General features: G+C 41.4%; 1 protein-coding gene across 1 annotated transcript in view; it reads right to left on the reverse strand.

The window, feature by feature from the left end:
- Positions 1 to 23,451, reverse strand: part of CCDC141 (coiled-coil domain containing 141) — a 108,218-nt gene that overhangs the window by 66,234 nt on the left and 18,533 nt on the right. The window contains exons 3-6 of the mRNA XM_075831152.1: positions 12,255 to 12,446; positions 8,989 to 9,091; positions 5,337 to 5,590; positions 3,111 to 3,230 (exon numbers count right to left, since the gene is read on the reverse strand). Coding sequence (XP_075687267.1) covers positions 3,111 to 3,230; positions 5,337 to 5,590; positions 8,989 to 9,091; positions 12,255 to 12,446 — 669 coding nt within the window. The remainder of the gene's footprint in view (positions 1 to 3,110; positions 3,231 to 5,336; positions 5,591 to 8,988; positions 9,092 to 12,254; positions 12,447 to 23,451) is intronic.

Below are 23,451 nucleotides of genomic sequence, written 5' to 3' on the forward strand. Positions count from 1 at the left end.
ATGCCCCCTATAGGATTATCTGTTAACTGTAAAAACCAGCCCAGACTTTTTAATGTGCCTATTAAAATAATATACAAGAACCTTAGAATTATATTTTTACAACGCTACATATTGTGGATATACATTGTACAATACACAAGAAATTATCTAAAATCTCATCCAGATATAGGAATGACTCTATACCGATTCACGCTTCCCATCAGAAGTTTTACAGGACCTTTGAAAAAAATAAACATCCGTCGCTTTCTGGCGGGGAAAGGCAACAACTCACATAACTGGAGCGGCACTTGAAAAAGTTTTATATTAGGATACAAGTACCAGAATGTAGAAAATGTAGAAAACACCACAGGGAACCACGTGAAGTCCATAATATCACCATATTGTTTCCATTATCTGAACTTTGTTGCTGATGGTCATGGTGGAAAGGGCCTTTATTCCAAGTTTTGCTATGGTGCAATGATTAATGGTTAATAGTACGATGCTCAATGGTGCAGAAAACCCTTTAGTTTCCAGATGAACAGAAATGTACTTTTTATTAAATACACTCACTATAAGAAACAGTCTATTAGAGAGCCAATAGATGGCAGTACTGGCACACCATCTGGGCTATCTATACAAGAAATAAGCGGGCAGGCATCAATGAAATGTATTTTGCCTCCAGCAATCACAAACTGCAAAGTTATTTAATTCATAGCTTTATTGATGTAATATTTAGATACCTTTTGTGCTCGTAAATTTATCATGTGAGAATTTCTTTAGGCTTTAATTGATGTTAAACTAAATATTTACATGTGATTTAGGTTTAGAACGTGTGTGTGGCTCAATCCGACACGGCTCCATTTATTAAATTACTTCCATACACATGGCGAGTCTTTCCTGATTCCCATATTGGCGGCACTGTTCTGGCTGGAAGTTTTGTGTGGCAATTCAGCCGCAACGCGATGTGGATCCAGTGCTGAGGAGACTGCTGAAGGGGCAGCAGGTGACAGGTCAGGTCTGGTGTTTCTAGTGTTACTATGTAGATAGTCCAAGAATGCGTGAAAACATCTGCCAGGGGCATGCCATCTACGGCTATCTATAGGACAACATGGGACTTATTATATTTGCTGCTGCTTACGGTATTTTATATAATACCAGGATAAATAACAATTCCTTCATAAATCAGACAAAGTGCTAAAGGGAGTATCTTTGGGATACAGAAGGTGCAGAGAAATGAAACATGATGCATTTTATGCTACACATATGGCCACATGAATAAATAATAGTTTATAGATGCTAAATACTATCCAAATATCTATAAACTACTAGTAAATAAAGTAATCTTGAAACTATGAATTGCTAAAGGGTAAATAAACGTTCGACAAACTTCTATCATATGCCCAAAGACACTACAAATAAAAGGGGAAAATAAAGTGTAGCTAAACGTTTGACAAACGTCTGACATGTCATAGTGACATGTCAGAAATTTTGATTGGTGGGGGTCCGTGCACTGAGACAACCACCAATCGCTAAAAGGAAGCTTCGCTTCTGTTCAGATTTCTCCGTAAAGCCGATGTATCGGAGTACAGGCTCATAGACTTTCTATTAAGTCTGTACTCCAATACATTGATTTCCGGAAAAAGCCGAACAGACACGATTTTTTTTTACAAAAACAGCGCCACTCTTGTCCAGGGGCTGTACCTGATATTGCAACTCAACCCCAATCAATTGATTGGAGATGAGCTGAAATACTAGACATAGTACATGCACAAGTGTGGCACTGTTTCTAAAAAAAAAAAAAATGACCCTATAATGGATTTTAGATTGTCTAAAACCCTTTAACAACAAATGGTGTGCAGCTGCTTTACATGGTAAGATGTGTTTGCCCCATTTCTATTTATTTTTTTTGTATTTTTGCGCTACTTCTGGTAATTTAAGATGGTGCAAGAACAGTTGATGGAATCAAATTGGGTAGTGGGGGCTATGGGTTATTTATGCAACTTATCTAGAGGGTACTAGGTGGTCAATTTGCCTTTCAGAGTGAGAGAGCAGGTGCCAACTTCCCTAATTTTTTTACGATTAGTTATGTATAAAAAATGTATTATTGTTCATTATTGAGGAATAATTAAAGTTGCACCATAATTGTACTGCGATTTGCAAGTAGTAACAGATTTAAATCTCAGGATCCTGTAGGCACAGATTATTTAGCGCCTTTGACTCCGCCCAGGAAGTAGGTCACACCTTAAAAAGGTTCACCGGGCATTTTATATTGATGGCCTATCCTTCGGATATCATTATTAAATTGGTGGGTGTCAGCTGACTGAAGGGGCCACAGCATTCGTCGCCATGGCCCCTTCAGTGTTTACCATGCACGTCGGTAACGGCTATGCCTGGGATAGCAGCTCAGTTCGATTCTGCAATACCAGGCACAGCCACTAAGTAAGTGTACGGCGCTTTGCATGTAAACTGGGAAAAGGCTGCGGCGACAAATGCTGTGGCCACATCAATAAGCTGATCAGTGGGGGTGCCGGGAGTTGGACCCCCACCGATCTGATATTGATGACCTATCTGAAGGATAGGCCATCAATAATAAAATGCCCGGAGAGCCCCTTTAAGTTATGTATGACTTTAAAATGTGTGTCTGCTCTTCAGAACTAGGTAGATAATTGCAGTGCTCTTCTCACAACATCTAGGTCCTGCAGCAGGCTTTCCCTTGTCCAACCCTGGGTGTCCTCTTCTCATTCCCATAGCACTATGAGTGCCTAATAAAGATATTAATACCCATAATTGACATATTATTACATACTGTTCAGTGTATTCATATGTACATTTTCCCTTCAGCAGGAGCCCTTCCCCCTGGGCCAAATTTGGCTATAGGTAAAGCCAGGCCTGGTGACCATGTGGGCCCAGCCCTAAAGTTGGTGCGTTTCCTTTTACCTTTAATCCAAACTAACATGTTGTTCATCTTCATCATGGAGCTGACTATTGACAACCGGAACATCAACAAGTGTCTATATAGAATATTTACCTATTAATTATTTTATTTTTTTAATGATATGAAAGAACTCCACCACCATTGAGCGAGGTGCACTGTATAAGGATATTCATGTATAATTATATTGTAACTTTACCTTGGAGTGAAGTACAAGCTGTTTGTGTTTGTGAAGTAGCTCCTCGTTTTCTGTCAGTGATGCTCCGAGCTGGATATCCGTCAGATATAAGTCTATTTGCTTCCGCAGCCAACATGTAACCTATGGCAAAGGTAAATTCATTGCCATTATTTTAGGATTTCTAAATATCCATTCAGCAATAAAGAGTAAACTTACTTATGTTCATTCTATTGTTTATGGACCAGTAATAATGATATATCACCAATTACAGATGATCTGACAAACGTCTAAAAAAATAAATATTTTATGGTTTTTGTCTATGGCCCGCATAATAGCAGTACTGTTATAATAATACTAAAATAATATTACTCTATGCCAGACATGTATCAATACATAATATTAGGAGAGTGGTAAACTGGCAATATATTATAATAGTAACAATAATCATCTGCTTTTTCTTTACCACATCGGCTTTTATCTAACTGAAGTTGAACCCAGATTGGAAAACAATAATGAAGTCTATCCTGTTTCCATTTTGGCAGCGTGAACTGTTTTCAGCATGCCCCGTAGGCACTTATTTCTGGCTGCTGGATTGTATAACAGCTGTTCTTCCTTCAGCATAATGCCATTTTGCAAATTTTTAGTGTTTGATCCTCTGCTACCTGCTACAGTAATGTGACAATGATCTCTTAAAGTGAACATGTCAGTTACATACAGGGTAGTGCCAGGATGGCAACTATATTGTGCCCGGTGTATATTTAAATGCAGCCTGTGAAGAGGCTTCATGGATTTAGGGAGAAATAACATGTTACTTTCCTAATGACATATGTGCACTATCCACAATTACAGCAAAGTTATCATTCAAAGGCTGGATTCACACGAGCATGTTCCGTCCGTAATGGACGGAACGTATTTCGGCCGCAAGTCCCGGACCGAACACACTGCAGGGAGCCGGGTTCCTAGCATCATAGCTATGTACGATGCTAGGAGTCCCTGCCTCGCTGCCGGACATCTGTCCCGCACTGTAATCATGTTTTCAGTACGGGACAGTAGTTCCACGGAGAGGCAGGGACTCCTAGCGTCGTACATAACTATGATGCTAGGAGCCCGGCTGCCTGCAGTGTGTTCAGTCCAGGACTTGCGGCAGAAATACGTTCCGTCCTTTACGGACAGAACATGCTCGTGTGAATCCAGCCAAAGGCGCATTGGCCAGATGCGATGTAACCCCTCTCTTTCATGGGACAGAATCTGGAGAAAAAACAAATGCAGGCCGTCCTGTCCCGCGATGGAGAAGTTTGATGGTGTGAACCAGTAGCAAGATAAGCCCCATTTTGATTTCAGCTATAGCGCCCTCTCTGCTCTGTATAGCCACTGCCATTCGATTTTTATTGGAATTTTAGTACCAACTGATGTTGAAAAATGGGCAAAATATTTAACCTCTAAGGCCCTGTTCACATCATGTTTTGGCCTAAATTTAGTGTATAATCTTCAAAAATTTCTCAAGATATACATTAGACACCTATAGATTAGTATGGCATTCATTTAATGTATATGGCATGAACTTTCCATGACATTTTCATGAAGTATAAGTTAAAAGGATGCCATAATAGACTATGGGTGATGGATGTCACTGTGGCATCATCATAGACATCCATCACTCATAGGCTATTATGGCATGCATTTAAGGGAGCCTATGGGTGACGGAGACCACAGAATGGCATCCATCACAGGCATCCATTTAACGTATATAAGTTAAACTGATGCCATAATAGCCTATGGGTGACGGATGCCCAACAGTAACATTTTCAAAAACGTCTTAGAGAAATGTCAATGACATAGCATTGATGAGGGAGATGGAAAGTCCAAAGCAATCAATTCTCTTAACAAAATGTATTATGATGTAATGTATGTATGTATGTATGTATGTATGTAGGTATGTATGTATGTATACAGTATCAACAACATATTCAAATTAATCCAATAATTAACTGTAACATATAAATTCGAGTGTTTTTTTAATTACAAAGATGAAATATAATTTTCCTGAGCTATCATAAAATAAAATGCAGTGCAGTGTTCTAGTTATGCCAAGAGTTGTAGGCCTAGCACACAGTAACACCACACGATGAGGCTTCTCGTGTGGCACTGTGCAGGGAGGTGACCAGACCACAGATGGGTATACATCTCATCATTCTTATAAAACACTGACACTGGAGAACAGGTGTGTTTATTTTCTCCCCGTGTTACCTTGTCTTCTTGTTGGTTCCACTGATTAACGTGCAAGACCTGCTCCAACCTTTGTCGGCATTGCCTCATCTGCTTGTCCAGCTGCCGCCTCCTGTCTTGTAGTAATTCCAGAAGTCCCTCCACTTTGGAGCAGCTGCTTTGGGCTCCTTTCATCGTGTCAGAATTTGCCACTAGCTGGTGAGATTTAAATTGCTTCATGAATTCCATCAGTTCCTGGCTTTTATTTAGTAAGGCCAAAGACTGTGCCAGGAGAGCTGAACAATAAAAGGGAATATAGGTAAGAAAAAACAAAGGGCTATTTCCACCTATCGTAACAATAATTACCAGTGGATAGAAGTTCTTGAGTTGTGTTCTTTTGTCAAGTTGTTAAATATTCTATTCAATAATTTCTTAGTTGTATCGGATTCTGAAAAATTCTGAAAAAGATCCCATTTACTTAATAGGCCTGCCAAGCGTTTGTCTGGTTTTCGTTTTTTCTTTTCACAGGAATGACTACACTATTCTTGCCGTCAAGAAAGTATTAGGAAGCCAACGGAACAAAAAAAATCAGACCTAAAGGAGTTGTCCAGTTTAGAAAACCCATTTCCATACATCCTATTAGAGAATTCTGAGGTATCAGAGGAGTGTCCCTGGTTCAGGATCCTCATCTCTTGACCAGAGCAGAGAGTGGTTACAAAGAGCGTCTCTTGCTCTGGTGGACCTATCCTGTCCTGCATTACACAGACAACCAATTGATATGAATAGACAATGTGTAATGCTTCGTTTCTCCTGTGGTGGCGCTGCAGGAAAATTGAATACTTACTACCAGGTTTCCCCACAGATTACAGCTGATCACTAGGGGTCCCAGCAGGGGGACACTTTGTGATCTGCTTATTGTCAAGGGACCCTTCTAACAAGTAGAGATTCTCCAAAGTGGAGAACCCCTTTAATAGAAATTATAATAACTTTACTTAAGAGGAGATATATTTGCAGGTGATTATTTCAAGACAGGGGGGATGCTTTTTTAAAGAGGCTCTGTCACCAGATTTTGCAACCCCTATCTGCTATTGCAGCAGATAGGCGCTGCAATGTAGATTACAGTAACGTTTTTATTTAAAAAAAACGAGCATTTTTGGCCAAGTTATGACCATTTTTGTATTTATGCAAATGAGGCTTGCAAAAGTCCAACTGGGCGTGTTTAAAGTAAAAGTCCAACTGGGCGTGTATTATGTGTGTTACATCTGGGCGTGTATTATGTGTGTTACATCTGGGCGTGTTTACTTCTTTTACTAGCTGGGCGTTCTGACGAGAAGTATCATCCACTTCTCTACACAACGCCCAGCTTCTGGCAGTGCAGACACACAGCGTGTTCTCGAGAGATCACGCTGTGACGTCACTCACTTCCTGCCCCAAGTCCTGCATCGTGTCGGACGAGCGAGGACACATCGGCACCAGAGGCTACAGTTGATTCTGCAGCAGCATCGGCGTTTGCAGGTAAGTCGATGTAGCTACTTACCTGCAAACGCTGATGCTGCTGCAGAATCAACTGTAGCCTCTGGTGTCGATGTGGCCGACACGATGCAGGACCTGGGGCAGGAAGTGAGTGACGTCACAGCGTGATCTCTCGAGAACACGCTGTGTGTCTGCACTGCCAGAAGCTGGGCGTTGTGAAGAGAAGTGGATGATACTTCTCGTCAGAATGCCCAGCTAGTAAAAGAAGTAAACACGCCCCGATGTACGCACATAATACACGCCCAGTTGGACTTTTACTTTAAACACGCCCACTTGGACTTTTGCAAGCCTCATTTGCATAAATACAAAAATGGTCATAACTTGGCCAAAAATACTCGTTTTTTTTAAATAAAAATGTTACTGTAATCTACATTGCAGCGCCTATCTGCTGCAATAGCAGATAGGGGTTGCAAAATCTGGTGACAGAGCCTCTTTAATAAAGTCAGCTCAGTTCCTTGACCCATTGTTAAAATGGGGTAGCTCCTCCCCCAATTCTCCAGGAAATCTTATTATGTTACATTCTACATAATGCCAGTGTTATAGGAAAGTTTATTCTGTATTTTTTTTTCAATTATTATTTCTGTTCTGTTGGCTTTTGCTCAGATCTGTATTTTCATCTATTTGGCAATCAGACTGGAAAATAGATGACTAAAGACATTAATTGAATATGTCTAATGACATCCATCGTTATATTGACTATAACATCCAGTAGTAAGAATTTTTTGCATATGGCTAAGTGCATTTGCCTATGAGATGTTTCTCTGCTGATGATAGATTTGAATAAATATTTTTTAAAATATTTCCTATTCTGTGCAATAGAACCCGTTTTCAAGAAAATGGGAATTATGTTTGTAATAAAAAAATATTTGTGTTAGTGCCCTTTTACACAGGCCAATGAAGGGCTAAACGAACGTTGGTACAAACGCTTGTTCCCGATCATTGCCCTGTGTATACAGGGCGAAGATCAGCTTATGAATGAACAACGGTTTGTTCACTAGCTGATTAAATCTTTTATGCGGCCAAAACAATGACCGCTAGTCAGCAGCACATCTCCTTGTGTAAACAGGGAGATATGCTGCCGACATGATGCAAATGCATGGGGACGTACTATCGTATTAACGATTGTCTGTCCCCATACATCAACGATCAATGCTCCTTGTGAATGGAGGAAACGAGCGCCAATCGACAAACTGTATTGTCGATCGGCGCTTGTTATAGATGTTTAAACATAGGCGATATCTGCCCGTGTAGAACCACCTTGAGCCTACAAAAATTTCTGCATACAGTATATGTATATGTTCTGATAATGGATAAGCTGATGACTATGGGGTTTGCTAGACTTGTGCCAGGTTCCTGATGTGGGTTACAGGCAGGTTAGGCTCTGTTCACATCTGCGTTGGGGTCCCGTTCTCACATTCCGTCGGAGGTTTCCGTCAGAACGGGACCCTGAGCAGACACAAACTGACACCGACGGAAACCCTCTGGTTTCCGTTTCCATCACCATTGATTTCAATGGTGACGGAGCCGGTGCCCGTAGTTTCCGTTTGTCTCTTTAGTGCACCGGAAACTTTGTTTTGCCGGAAGCAATAGCGTAGTCGACTACGCTATTGCTTCCAGCAAAACGACGGAAACCTAGTTGTCAGTTTGTGTCTGCTCAGGGTCCGGTTCTGACGGAAACCTCCGACGGAATGTCAGAACGGGACCCCAACGCAAATGTGAACAGAGCCTTAGATATGCGGAGCCAGGGGAGTCTCCTCCACAGAGTTAACATATTAGTTTGTTCATATAAACAAGTTAAATTAACTTTGGAATTGTCTTTAGAAAGATGGCTAAGACTAGTTTGACGGTCTCATGTACACAGAAATGCCTTGTGCATGAACTCCCTATGGCGGTGCATGGAGTGCACTACAGGTCTGTATTATGGACTGGTAGTCACTCCATGTGCTGCCACGTGGTGTCTCCATGAAATAGAGCAAGTTATGATTTTTTTTTTCTCGTAGATTCTCCAAGAACTTAACAAACCTATGTGTAAAATCGAACACACGTGGAGTAGCAGTATGGACCCACAGATTTCTATGGGCGTTGTATTCAGAATTTGTGTCACACGTAAATGAGGTAAATATAAGACTAGAAACACATTCCTGTAATAAACTATCCTTACGCTTTGTATGCTGCTGGAGCTGTTGAAGATATTTTGAAGTGGAATCCTGAGAATCTGGTGTGTTCTGAAGACAATTCTCTGCATTATCAATGGCATTGGAAAACTAAAGACAAAAGAAAACCGTATAAACTAGAGCCCGATAAAAATGCTAAGCGCTATAAGAAATTCAGCATTAGGTTATATCTCTGAGATCAAAAACTTCCTAAACTATAATCTACAGATCATGACGTTGTACACATGCATATTTTCTATGGTTAATGTTCACTTATACACTATATATGGCAACATAAATCCAATACAAAACGCATGTTACAACGCCCCCTGTTCGGCAAACTATCATTGTATAATTATCGTAATCTAAGTGACTTTATAGATATAGAAGTATATTATTCACAGGAGGAATAAATCCACAGGAAAAAATAATAATCTTGACTAATTTGCTAGCCTACAGTAAATGTTATATTCATTAAATGTATTGCATATATATACTGCCGGGGCATACTGCAGTTATAATACTACATTTATAACCTGTTATTATAGCTAATCTCTAAACACGCTAAGACCTCTAAGTAATATTAGGCAAAGTCATAATGATAAAAGTACCAAATGATATAGTGCAGGCTGGTAGCTCTATGGTGGGCAACTATCTTCTATTTTCTTTTTTTAATCCATTAGTCTATCATCTTTTAGGTTGATATGATGGATTTTATATGCTGCTGAAAGTTTTTAATGTCATCAAAGTTCTTGCAAGTAACTATCTGGTAGGTAACCACATTTAAAGTCATAAATAAGTCATCCCCAGCCAGGTGATTACATAGAGTACATTTTTCTGAACGCTATACTGTTTGGAAATGTACAATGCAGCACAATAGTGTGACTTTAGAATAATTTGAGATTGGGACCTTATGATGGGTAATTTTAAAGAGGTCCTCCAGGACTTTAACATTGGTGGTGTATTATTAGTATAGGCCACCAATGTTTGATCGGTGGAGGTTCGACCTCTGGGACTCCCACTGATTAGCACAGTTGTGAGCGACCCTCTCTGCACTAGTCTCCGTCTGGATTCTGCAGTCAGTTCTTTATATAGATGCAGGTCCCATAGCTGGGACCCACATCTATCAGACATTTTTGGCATTTCCTGTGGATATGCCATACATTTCTAAGATGGGAAAACTCCTTTAATACAATAGAGTGAAATCCAGTGACTCACCGGTGACGTCTTCTCACATTAGAGTCGCTCACTTTTCCTTTTCTTCTTCATCCAGCCCAGATTGCTCTGACGTCTTCTCCTGACTACGAATCGCCTCTGCAGAATTTGCAACACAAACATCTTTGGCTTCTCGCTTTCCTAGCACATCCCCAACCTCTACAGAAATCTCACCATTCATAGTGCCCCAGATGGAAATAATGCCCCCTTGGTGTGGTGCCATACACTATAATAGTGACCCCTTTAGGCTCCACAATAATAATAGTGCCACATAAGCTCCCTGTAGATAGTGCCACACACAAGTCCCTGTAGATAGTGCCACACACAGCCCCCCTCTTGTAGATAGTGCCACACAGCCCCCTCTTGTAGATAGTGACACACAGCCCCCCTCTTGTAGATAGTGCCTCACAGCCCCCCACTGTAGATAGTGCCACACACAGCCCCCCTCTTATAGTGCCACACACAGCTCCCGACTGTAGATATTGCCACACACAGACCCCACTGTAGACAGTGCCACACAGCCTCCCATTGTAGACAGTGCCACACAGCCCCCCCATTGCGGACAGTGCCACACAGCCACCCTTGTACATAGTGCCACAAGCCCCGCAAACACAAAAAAAGTTTTACTTACCTAGCCCCATTCCTGCGACTGACGGATGTGCTCCAAAGCCTCAGGACCCTTGCGTAGGCCAGTGTGATGCAGTGACGCCATCACGCCGGCCCATGCAGGGATTCTTCCCAGCGCCTTATAGGCTGCAGGCCTAACGTGGCCTGCAGCCTATAGTATTCAGTTGTATCTGCATTCTGAGGACGCAGATACAATTGAATGTCGCAGTCGCTATCACCGGGGCCTCCCGGTACTAGCGACGCCACCAAGCATGCGGGGCCTGTGCCGTCCAGCCCATAACTGTTATGTGCCGGGCCGCCCTGCCTACAAGAGTAAGCAGCGGGGCAGGGAGACAATGTCTCTCTACTCTGCTGCTGGATATAAGCAGCTTGCTGCCTGGGCCCACCAGAGGATCGTCAGGTCCTCCGGTGGGCCAGTCCGACGCTGATCATCCCCATCATTATCTACACCCTACCTGGTTTAAATTGTATGAAATATGTATATGTATAAACATTGACTTAGGTAGAGATTTGTACCCACAGAAAGTCTACACGACAGCACTGCACCTAACAGAGGGAACATGTTATCATATGAATATCTTAGTAGTTCATCCTCTGTCTTTGGGCGATTATACCTTAGCATAGAAGTAAGAGATAATAAATGGTTTTCATACTTTTAATAAACCCTAAAGGACCTTTCAAAAATGTCATTGGGTTGGTCTCCTTTCTAGTTTATAAAATGTTCCTTTGTTTCTGTAAGAATTTTTTATAAAAAAACACACACACACATCAATAAGGCTGTTTTATGAAGGCACTATTATGTATTTTGTATTTTGCCCATGATAAAACAAAGTCCATATAAGGCTATGTTCACATTGGCAACGTGACTTTCATTTATAACGGAAGCCATGCTGCAATGCTGGATCTGTCACACGACTTGAGTTACAATGGGGTCCCCCGGGCTCCGCTGAAGTGTCTGTCGTTTTGACAGGAAAAACAGTGCTCTTTTGCCAGTCACTAGGTGTCCAGAAGAAGCAGGGCGAAACACGTGGTGGGGTGTGTTTCCCCTTGATCTGTATGTTCCACTTCTCTTGTCTCAAGGTATTTGATTGGTTTATTGTATTCATTTTGCACTTTATACTTAACTCCAGTCCTAGTATACTTACGTCGCTTACATTGATTGTAGAATTTGCACTTTCTATTTTCTATATAGATTGTATCTGATTGATTATGGACCTTCGGGTTAATCCTTCATCGTGGGTATGTTTACATTTTCATGTATTTTTATCTATTTATATGTAACAAAGTTTTTATTACATTTATAATTATTTTGTGAGTGTTGCTGCCATTTAATAGGAGGTATTTAATGTTTAGACAGCACCTCTTTTCCATTTTGGAGCTAGTGCAAGCCCCTTTCTCGTAGGTTATAGTTACACTGGTGTCAAACACAAACCTGTAGCGCAATATCAAAGAACTCCGCTGTCATCTGCAATAAATCTCCCCTTTTCTGAAGTACGAGAATGAGGGCATCCCATGCTTCCTTTAGAGTAAGTGCCATTGCATCATATACTTGGCTTTGGTCTTTATTTTGTTCTGCTGTCTTGTCTGCTTCACATAACAAATCCCATACATGGTCTTCCAAAGACTACAGAGACAAGGAGAAAGAGGTGTAAAAACAAGGCAAGTGTCAATGTATGTAATCAAAACATAGAAACGTAAAATTGTGATGCCAAACATGGGAAAAACTAACATCTATACCATAGTAGAGAATTTCTGTCTTAGCCGCAGAATATTACATCCTCCTATTTCCTATACATGGAAAGTATAGTCTAATTTTCCCCTCAGAGTCTTGTGGCACCTTATAAATGATGTCATCAAAGCTTAGGAAACTGTATTGACTTTTCAGGCAGTCCAATGGGATAAATCCACTTGCCCACGGTTTTTGCAAGAAGAAAAGTGCCCAGTGATGGGAACTCATGCTTTTTGTGGAAAGGTATTTTCATTTTAAAATCAAATAAACCACTAATGTCTTCATAAAAAATAGTACCCTGACATAGTGCTTCAATAGTGAGGATCAGAGTTGACTCTGATCCCAGCCATTTTACCCCTCAGATGCCACGATCAATGCTGACCGCAGCACCTAAGTGGTTTTACAGGAGGAGGGGACATCCAAAACAAAGAATAGAAAGTACCGTATTTTTTGGACTATAAGACGCACCTGACTATAAGACGCACCCAGGTTTTAGACAACAGAAAATAGGAGAAAATTTCATATTTTACTTCTTTTACAAAGAAAAAACTATTGGTTAAAAAAAATAATTTGATCAGTTTCACCACATTCTGAGAGCCATAACTTATATTTTTCCAGTGTTTGAGTGGTGTGAGGGCTTATTTTTGTGGGACGAGCTGTAGTTTTTATTAGCATTATTTTTTTTGTACATAAGATTTTTTTATCACTTTTTATTTCATTCTATTTAGCGCTATGTTGAGCAAAAGACAATGATTCTGGGGTTTAAAATTATTATTTTTTACGCTGTTCATTCTGTGAGTCAAATAATGCTATATTGTAATAGTTTCTGACTTTTACGGATAGTGCGATACCAATTTTTTCATTATTACATTGTACTTGGGGAAAAATGGGAAAAGGTTTTTTTTTAACTACATTTTTTACACTGTTTTTTATCTAACTCTTTATTATTTTTTTTTAACACATTTTATTAGTTCCCCTAGGGGACTTGAACCAGCGATCATTAAGTCGCTGGTACAATACACTGCAATACATGGATGAGTTACGGAAAAAGCGTAACTCGCTGAGCTACGCTGTTTCCGTAATTCCCATAGTAGTGAATGGCAGTTACAGAATCAGCGTAGCATGCTACGCTGTTTCCGTAACTACTATTGAGTTCTATTGTTATTGAAACAGTTACGCTGTTTCCGTAACTTGACCATGTAACCAGGAAGTGGCCGGAAGACAGCGGAGCCGGGTAAGATAGAACGGGGTTTAGGGGGCCCCGTTCTAGAGATAGGTGTGGGTCCCAGAGGTGGGACCCACCTCTATCTGAGATTTATGACATATCCTGTGGATATGTCATAAATGTCCTTCATAGGAAAACCACTATAAATGCCGCGGTCGCTATTAACCGTGGAATTTAACTAAACGGCCAGGAACAGTGCCATCGATTTTCCTGGCCATTAGAGCAGCGTGTCGGAAGCTGACACTTGCAGTGTATGAAGCGGGCTCAACGCGTGAGCCCGCTCCATACATCATCCCCTCCCCGCTCCATGATGTGCCGACACATCACGGGTCGGGAAGGGGTTAAGTAAGGAGCGATCAGGGGGCCCAGCGCAGGGACTTTTTAGAAAACTTTTTAAAACTGCGCCCCAGGCCTCATGCACACGAACGTATTTTTGTCCTCCCGTAAATACTGGCGTAAATACGGGTCCTTGGTCACACGTATTCGACCCATATTGCACCAGTATTTACGGACCCGTGCCCGTAAATACGGATCCGGTGTCACCAGTAGTCCACCCGTATTTACGGGCACGTTTTCGCTGCAAAATTGCACTGCACTAATCGGCAGCCCTTCTCTCTATCAGTGAAGGATAGAGAGAAGGGACCGCCCTTTCCGTAATAAAAGTCAAATAAATTCATACTTACCCGGCCGTTGTCTTGGTGACGCGTCCCTCTCTTGACATCCAGCCCGCCCTCCCTAGATGACACGGCAGTCCATGTGACCGCTGCAGCCTGTGATTGGCTGCAGCGGTCACATGGGCTGTAACGTCATCCCAGGAGGCCGGACTGGAGGAAGAAGCAGGGAGTTCTGGGTAAGTATGAACGTTTTTTTTTTTACAGGTTGATCTATATTGTGATCGGTAGCCACTGTCCAGGTGTTGAAAGAGTTACTGCTGATCGTTTAACTCTTTCAGCACCCTGGACAGTGACTATCCACTGACGTCGCCTAGCAACGCTCCCGTAATTACGGGTGCACACACGTAGTCACCCGTAATTACGGGAGCCCCATAGACTTCTATGGGCCTGCCCGTCCCGTAATTACGGCTTAAAATAGGACATGTTCTATATTTATCAACGGCCCGGGCACCTTCCCGTAAGCATACGGGGATGTACCCGTGGCCAATAGAAGTCTATTGGCCCGTAATTACGGCCCGTGATTACGGCCATTTTTACGTTCGTGTGCATGGGGCCTTATAGTCAGAAAAATACGGTAATCAAAAAGTCCTATGTACATCAAAATGGTACAGTTAAATAATAAGTCATCCACCAAAAAACAAGCTCCCTTACTGCTCCATCGATGGAAAAATAAAAATGTCACGGCTCTTGGAGTGTGGCGACACAAAAACAAATTATTTTGTATTAAAAAAGAATTTTTATTGTGCAAAAGTAGTACAATATAAAAAAAACTATATAAATTTGGTATCGCCGTAATAGTAACAATCCACAGAATGGGGTTAAGATATTATAATTAACATGACAAAATATTATATTTTATTTATAATGCATTGTGAACGCTGTAAAAATAAATTCTCAAAAAACAATGAGGAATTGCTGTTTGATTTTCATTACAAAAACTTAAAACAAGTTATTCAATTGAGTATATGTACACCAAAATCGTGGCATTAAAAAAAATACATCTTATTCAGCAAAAAACAATCCCTCATACGGCCATGTTGACATTAAATTATAAAAGTTATGTCTTTCGGAATGCGGAGATGAAAAAAAACAAAACAAACTTTGCGTCCTTAAAGAGACTCTGTCACCAGTTTATTAATTCCCTATCTCCTAACTAATCTAATAGGCGCTATGATGCTGATAACTACAGTGTGATTTGTATTCAAAAACGTTTATTAATATGCAAAGTTATGAGTGTATTTCTAAATATGCTAATTTGGCTCCTTGCCAAATGGGAGGTGACTCTTTCTTTTCACTCTGGGCGGTGTAATGTTTTCTGTATGATGCTGTCCAATCAGCATACATCTTCTCCCCCTTCCCTGCCCAGCAACACAGCGTGATCATATAGTATACAGCTTCCATTCCCAACTGTTTTCAACTGGTGATATCTTCATTTTTTTTCACAACTGCGATCCTGGTGTCACATGAAAGATTAGAATCTCATCTTTCATATGCCACCACAACCACTGTACTAGGTGGTCCACAGCTCGAGATATGGCTGTTTGAATTGATCCCCCTTCCCTCCAGCCTCAGTCTCTCACACTGTGTGCAGCAGCTTCATGCTGATAGGACAGCGTCAGAGGCTATGAGGTAGCTCCACCTCAGTAGAATCGATGCTGTTGACGCCCATTTGTCAAGTATAGGCTCATTCGCATATCTAGAAAAAAAGCTCATAACTTTTAAAATAATAAACTTTTTGGGACACAATTTTCACTTGCATTATCAGTGTAACAGCGCCTATTAGATTAGCCAGGAGATGGGGCATTACTAACAGATCCTCTTTAACATTCAAATTAGGCTGAGTCATGAAGGGGTTAATTGAGGGAAGTCCCCCATTCAGAAGCCTGAACTATTGGCCCAAGAGTAGAGCATCTATAATAACATCTCTTGTTTCGGAGGACTGATTTCCATGTGCACTGTGTAATGCTCCATTTCCCCTTTGCAGGGGTATTGAACACTTGTTGACGGGCTCCCTCCACAGATCACAGCTGATTACCGTGGAGTCCTAACAGCAGGGCATCTTGTGATCAGCGTATTGTCAGGAGGTTCGTTGTAACAAAAAAGGATTGTCCAAAACGGATTACATTGGCAAAATTTGATTTTCAGCAGTTTCTCTTTAAAAATGAACTGACCATGTGGTAAAAGTCTGTCATTGTTTATCTGCAGGAATAATGTTGAAGTGTTTGATTTTCACAGCCAGTAATAGTGTGTTGTGACAACCCATCAATATTCCACATAGCTACATTTCAGACACTACATAGCACTAATATAATCATCATGGCCTTTACTATGACAAGTAACAGAGCGTGCAGAAGATACAATAAGAATGTGGTGACCACAGATAACAGAATCGCAGCAATAATACTGTGATCAGGTTAAAAATAAGGCGGACTACCACAACACGGCAGCCAGTGGACGACTGGAGGATTTGTTTGGACTATGAATGATGCTGGATTTTTCTGTAGAATCGATAAATACTGGAATTTTACAGTAATCGAGGATTCGTATTTACAAAATTTTTTGTTAAACAACAATTTCGACGCTGTGTCCAAGCCGCTGTTAATGATGTAGGTGTCTTGGTATTATGTGAGTGGATTTTTAAAAAGGAGGGTTTCCAAGTGCATTGGGGGCCACAGAAGTGATAGTAGAATGGCCCCGTGCAGACGATTGGTAAGGGTCAATTCACACTACGTTAGACATATACATACACGGCACTAAATTGGACATATGCTCCAGGAAATGCTTCCGATATAAACACTGAATGTGTCCACAGAGCCCCATTGACCCTATGTGTGCCACAAGAGTGTTCTTTTGGCATTTATCGGGTTGGAATGTGTCATAATACCTTTTTTTAAACTATTTAAAAGGGTAGTCGACTATGCTATTCAATACAGAGGCATCCCACCAAAAATAGGTGTATCGCGCAACAGTAGCATATGTCGGAGGCTTCTGTCAGAGGTGTACGTAGGGAGTATTTCCTGACGTTTACCTCCAATGTACGCAGCCAACGCAGTGTGAATAGGGCTCAACCCAGGTTAATACCTAATATTATTGGTGATTTGGGATGGAGCCTAGGTTAGCGGAGGAGGTTTAGGGAAGGAAAATGTAGTTCGAATTTATTTCTTTTTAATCTAAATAGTTCCAATTTTTTTATAGGGGTCAGCACTCTGTTTTTACAAATCCCTTTACATAGCAATATATAGAAGTTACATGATAAAATTCTGTTGGCAGCCACCACTAGGGGGAGCTCACTGCAGAGGGATTTATACAGCTCCCAATCACTTCCATAATAAATCCATAAACAGTGAGCTCCACCTAGTAGAAGCAGAAATATTTTTATCACTTAATTAGTGATGTTATGGTTTGTCATGAACAGATCAGAGGGGGGTTTTAAGGCATTAAGACACCTCTACTACATGTGCCCCTGCTTAGCGCATTCTGAAACCCCTGCTTTGGGTACAGAGAGCTAAACTCTCTCCAGACTAAAAGTGGGGCTCAAATTTTTTAATTTGCTATGCACGGGATGAAGATTGCTTAAAAGATGACTGTATTCAACTAATGGCAGGGAATTTAATTGCCCTGATGCTGCTCACTTTTATTACCCAAATCATCCCCACTTGTAAAAGCAGCGGTTCAGCTAATACATATATTAGCATTGTATAAGGGCATTGCTCTCAATGCAATTCAAATACTTCTTACAGGAAACCTGTCATGTGGAATAAACTGTCCAATCTGCAGGCAGCATGTGACAGTACAGGGCAGGCGGAGCCTGGAAGATTAATGTATAGTTTTGTGGGGAAAAATTCAGGATAACATGTAATTTATTGTTTTACATTTCTGCTCACTGTGGGCTAAAGAGTCCAGTGGGTGGTCTCAACTGTTAACAGCCTTCCCTGCACTTGTGTGAATACAGAAATAGCTGCCAATCACAAGTAGGACCACCCACTAGACTCTTTAGTCCAAAGTGAATAGGGATTTCAATCAATAAATTACAGGTTATCCTAAATCTTTTCTCACAAAACTATACATCATTCTGCTCTATAGCATGTTGTCCGCAGATGGGAAGATGGGACAGCATGTTTGACGTGACAGGTTTCCATTCAAGTTAATATTCTAGGGTTATTATTAGGGACAGGAACCTACATAAAGTCATAAGGTCATTCTTTTCAGAGCTGTCATCCACCTTGTGGATTGGATATAGCAAGAACCCGGTCAATTCTACTCATATTGCATACTAAATAACATACCTATTGTAAAACTATGCGTATTCCCTGGTTTGACAAGTATTGTGTGATTGGCTGAAATACACCCTGTACCTGTGGGAAAAAGGACCCTGGGGTTGTTTTTTGATCCTGCCCAATACATTTCGATTTTTATGTGTGATATATGTTTGTATGTGACATTGCTGCCTTTGGTGTTAGTGATCAGTAATGCTTTCCAGTATGTTTATAAACCTACAGTGTATTCTGTAGAAGCATCTCTTTGGGAAAATATGTGTCATAGTATATTTTACCCTGAATGCCTGCATAATGACCCTTACATGAAAGGCCTCCCTCTATAATATCCATATTCCCTAATAGAGCATATGCAGTTGCATAACGATCGCAGTTGCTGAGGGTATGACTGCAACCGGAAGGCACCTCAGATCCCCTCAGTCTGCCACAGCCGGCGGTCTGTGCTCCGCAGTATAACAGTCCTGATGCTGCCCGGTGTCAGGACTTTGTATGTGCTGTGGCACAGCCTGCATGATGTGGCAGCCTGAGGGGATATAGGTGGGCCCCTGCGGATAAGAGGAGTTGGAGGATCGGCGAGGAATGGTTACGCCCCAGAAAATATGAGAAGGGATTGTTTAAATTGGACAACCCTTTTACCCTTTACTTTTCCTGTATTACCACCTCTATGAGGGCATGACCACACGTGGCGGATTTCCTCCGCAACTGTCCGCATCAATGCCGCACAGAATCTGCGTTGCAGATTCTGCTGCGGATCTGCACAAAATGTGCAGTAAATTGATGCGGACTAGCTGCTGCGGACTGCGGTAAAAGTACTTCCCTTCTCCCTATCAGTGCAGGATAGAGAGAAGGGACAGCACTTTCCCTTGTGAAAGTCAAAGAAATTCATACTTACCGCCCGTTGTCTTGGTGACGCGTCCCTCCTTCGGCATCCAGCCCGATCTCCCTGGATGACGCGGCAGTCCATGTGACCGCTGCAGCCTGTTATTAGCCTGTGATTGGCTGCAGCCGTCACTTAGACTGAAACGTCATCCTGGGAGGCCGGACTGGAGACAGAAGCAGGGAGTTCTCGGTAAGTATGAACTTCATTTTTTTTTACAGATAGATGTATATTGGGATCGGTAGTCACTGTCCCGGGTGCAGAAACAGTTACTGCCGATCGCTTAACTCTTTCAGCACCCTGGACAGTGACTATTTACTGACGTCTCCTAGCAACGCTCCCGTCATTACGGGAGCCCCATTGACTTCCTCAGTCTGGCTGTAGACCTAGAAATACATAGGTCCAGCCAGAATGAAGAAATGTCAAGTTAAAAAAGCAAGACGGATCCGCAGCACACATAACATGTGCATGACAGCTGCGGACTTCATTGCGGAAATTAGAATCTCCATTGAAGTCAATGGAGAAATTCCGCCATGAGTCCGCCACTGCTCCGCAACAGACAGAGCATGCTGCGGACACCAAATTCCGCTCCGCAGCCTATGCTCCGCAGCGGAATTTTACGCCTCGTCTAAACGAACACTGCTAAATTAAAGTGTAAGTCAATGGACAAACGGCTCCGCTGCGGATTAACGCTGCGGAGTGTCCGCAGCGGAATTTAAGTGAAATTCCGCCACGTGTGAACCCAGCCTAATAGACCAGAGCCCGTATTCAGATTTCATTGGACCTGGTCATTAGTTTGTCGACAGATACACCAATGACAGGTTATTTGTGCTTTTATAATGCAATGGATTTACTTCACTGTATCCTTGGAGAGATTGTTTTTCCCAAATTAGACTTCTCTGCACTGTCACATTTCCAAAAATGCAAATCACCAGAGAACACTCTGTAAAGACACTGAACAAGCAGGAAATACTGGGAGATTTGGGCTCAGCAGCAAGTAGAATTGTAAACTCAGTTCTGGACAGTAAGGATCATAATGTGATTTAGGATCAATACAACCAAAGTAATGCAATGCATTTGAAAAGGTACAGCTTTCTATTAGGATACTATCTATATTTAAACTGTAAAAATGTGTTTCAAGGTGGACATTCCCTTTAATGTGAACATGAGATTGTATATTTTGTATGTAACTGGTCCTGTAGCTATAATACGTCTTCTGTATCCGGTAAAACCTGCAACAGTCTCATATTATTGTACTGAATCATAGTAAGACAGGCAGATTTCTTTAGTTGCTACAATTATAAGACAACTCATTTTAATCACAAGCCATTCCTAGCCTGTCTGCGAGGTACTTAACATTTCCTCCAAACAGCAGATAACTAGGTATTTTCAAAGTATATTTCAGCTTCTTAAAACTTGAAAGAAACAGCTTGAAGTCTGATACATTTGGAGATCTACATGAAAGAATAATGATAATGTGATTATGAAATTATTTGTAGTTCTTTCATCATACCTGACACTTCACACTGAGAGTCTGAGAATAATGACATCCAAAAAAAAACTTGAAATTAAGATTTTTCATCTGTGTGGTTCAAAATGGAAAGGATGGGTAGAAAAGACAAACGAGCAGCTTAAAATTCAAGTGGTTTATTTCAATGTATGTTAGAGGGAAAAGGACATAAAGGATCTATGTGGTCAAAATGGACACAAAATCGGAACCCTTATGTCATGTCTTCTAGGAACTCCAAAAAAATTCCAATCCTATACAAACCTTTTTAGGCTGGATTCACACATTGCTGTCCAGTCTTGGTTTGCTAATTTCTCTCTTTATTTGGGACCTGCCAGCAAGGCTCCAACTCAATCTTTTTTGCTTCATATACAGATTATTAAGCCAAAATAAAAACAATGGTGGCTCCAATGGACCACCATGAGGCTTCTTGAGAACCTCACGAAAATGGCCACCAGAGCTTCTTGATTTTGCACGAATAAGAATAATTGCTCCAAGATACTCATCCTCAAGTCACCATTTTCTAACTCTAGGAACTTGCATCTTCTTTCATTGTTCCTAGTGACCACTTTGTGAGGTTCTCTAGTAGTCCCATGCTCTGGTTCTGGCATAGCATGGCGTAACTAATTGCAGCATGCGGCTCCTTTCAAGACAGGTCCACTGCGTGCTATAGTGTTGTGCCTATGTGTTTAGGTGGGTGGATGTACATTCAACAACCTCAAGTATTAATCATATTGTACTTAAAGAGGCTCTGTCACCAGATTTTGCAACCCCTATCTGCTATTGCAGCAGATAGGCGCTGCAATGTAGATTACAGTAACGTTTTTATTTTTAAAAAACGAGCATTTTTGGCCAAGTTATGACCATTTTTGTAGTTATGCAAATGAGGCTTGCAAAAGTCCAAGTGGGTGTGTTTAAAAGTAAAAGTCCAAGTGGGCGTGTATTATGTGTGTACATCGGGGCGTTTTTAATACTTTCACTAGCTGGGCGCTCTGAAGAGAAGTAACATCCTCTTCTCTTCAGAACGCCCAGCTTCTGACAGTGCAGATCTGTGACGTCACTCACAGGTCCTGCATCGTGACGGCCACATCGGCACCAGAGGCTACAGTTGATTCTGCAGCAGCATCAGCGTTTGCAGGTAAGATCGACTTACCTGCAAACGCTGATGCTGCTGCAGAATCAACTGTAGCCTCTGGTGCCGATGTGGCCGTCACGATGCAGGACCTGTGAGTGACGTCACAGATCTGCACTGTCAGAAGCTGGGCGTTCTGAAGAGAAGAGGATGATACTTCTCATCAGAACGGCCAGCTAGTAAAAGTATTAAAAACGCCCCGATGTACGCACATAATACACGCCCACTTGGACTTTTACTTTTAAACACACCCACTTGGACTTTTGCAAGCCTCATTTGCATAACTACAAAAATGGTCATAACTTGGCCAAAAATGCTCGTTTTTTAAAAATAAAAACGTTACTGTAATCTACATTGCAGCGCCTATCTGCTGCAATAGCAGATAGGGGTTGCAAAATCTGGTGACAGAGCCTCTTTAAAGCAGTACACCCTTGCTTTTTTTGTTCTTTATCAAGGCTCCTATGAAGTCACATTCTCCCAAATTGATTTGTTTCTAACAATCCATTCCAGGAATCCAGTTTTTGCTGCAGGGCTACTCTGCCAACAGTCAAGTATATGTTAATCCAAGCATGCTCATACAGGGCTGCCCTGCTGTTACTTAAGTCATATAGAGGTCGCTCAGGGAGAACAGGGTCGTGTATGAACCCTACTTTTAGTGGCGTAGCTATACTGGGTGCAGAAGTAGCAGTTGCCTAGTGCCTGGGGGCCCAAAGACCCCTCTGCCACGTAAGAAGACACCAGTATTATAAATGCCACACAGTAGGTCGGGCCCTGTCACATATTTTGCATTGGGGCCCAGAAGCTTTAAGTTATACACCTGCCTACTTTTTTTGCTTTGTATACTTGGCCTAATTTGCCTTTACAATTGCCCCAATGGCATGGTATGGATTCTAAGGATGCTCTACTATGAGGACGCAATAGTATAAAAATGTCTGAGATTTTTACTAGAATCTAAACACAGCATCTATAAATAATGCAATTTTTTCAGCACATTTCTAAAGGTGTTGTTAAAGATTAGAAAATGGGGTCATATTCTTATTCAGAAAGAGCACATCTCTTCTCTATGCTTTGTTTCTGGTATTGACATTCATCCTCGTTCAAGTGAATGGAGCTGAGCTGCAATACCAGGCACGACCCATAGACAAGAGTGGCGCTGTTTATGGGGGAAAAAAAAATCAGACCCCTTTTTCCTTAAAGGCTATGTACACCTT

The sequence above is a fragment of the Rhinoderma darwinii genome, chromosome 6 (genome assembly GCF_050947455.1).
Source record: "Rhinoderma darwinii isolate aRhiDar2 chromosome 6, aRhiDar2.hap1, whole genome shotgun sequence".
Lineage (NCBI taxonomy): Eukaryota > Metazoa > Chordata > Amphibia > Anura > Rhinodermatidae > Rhinoderma > Rhinoderma darwinii.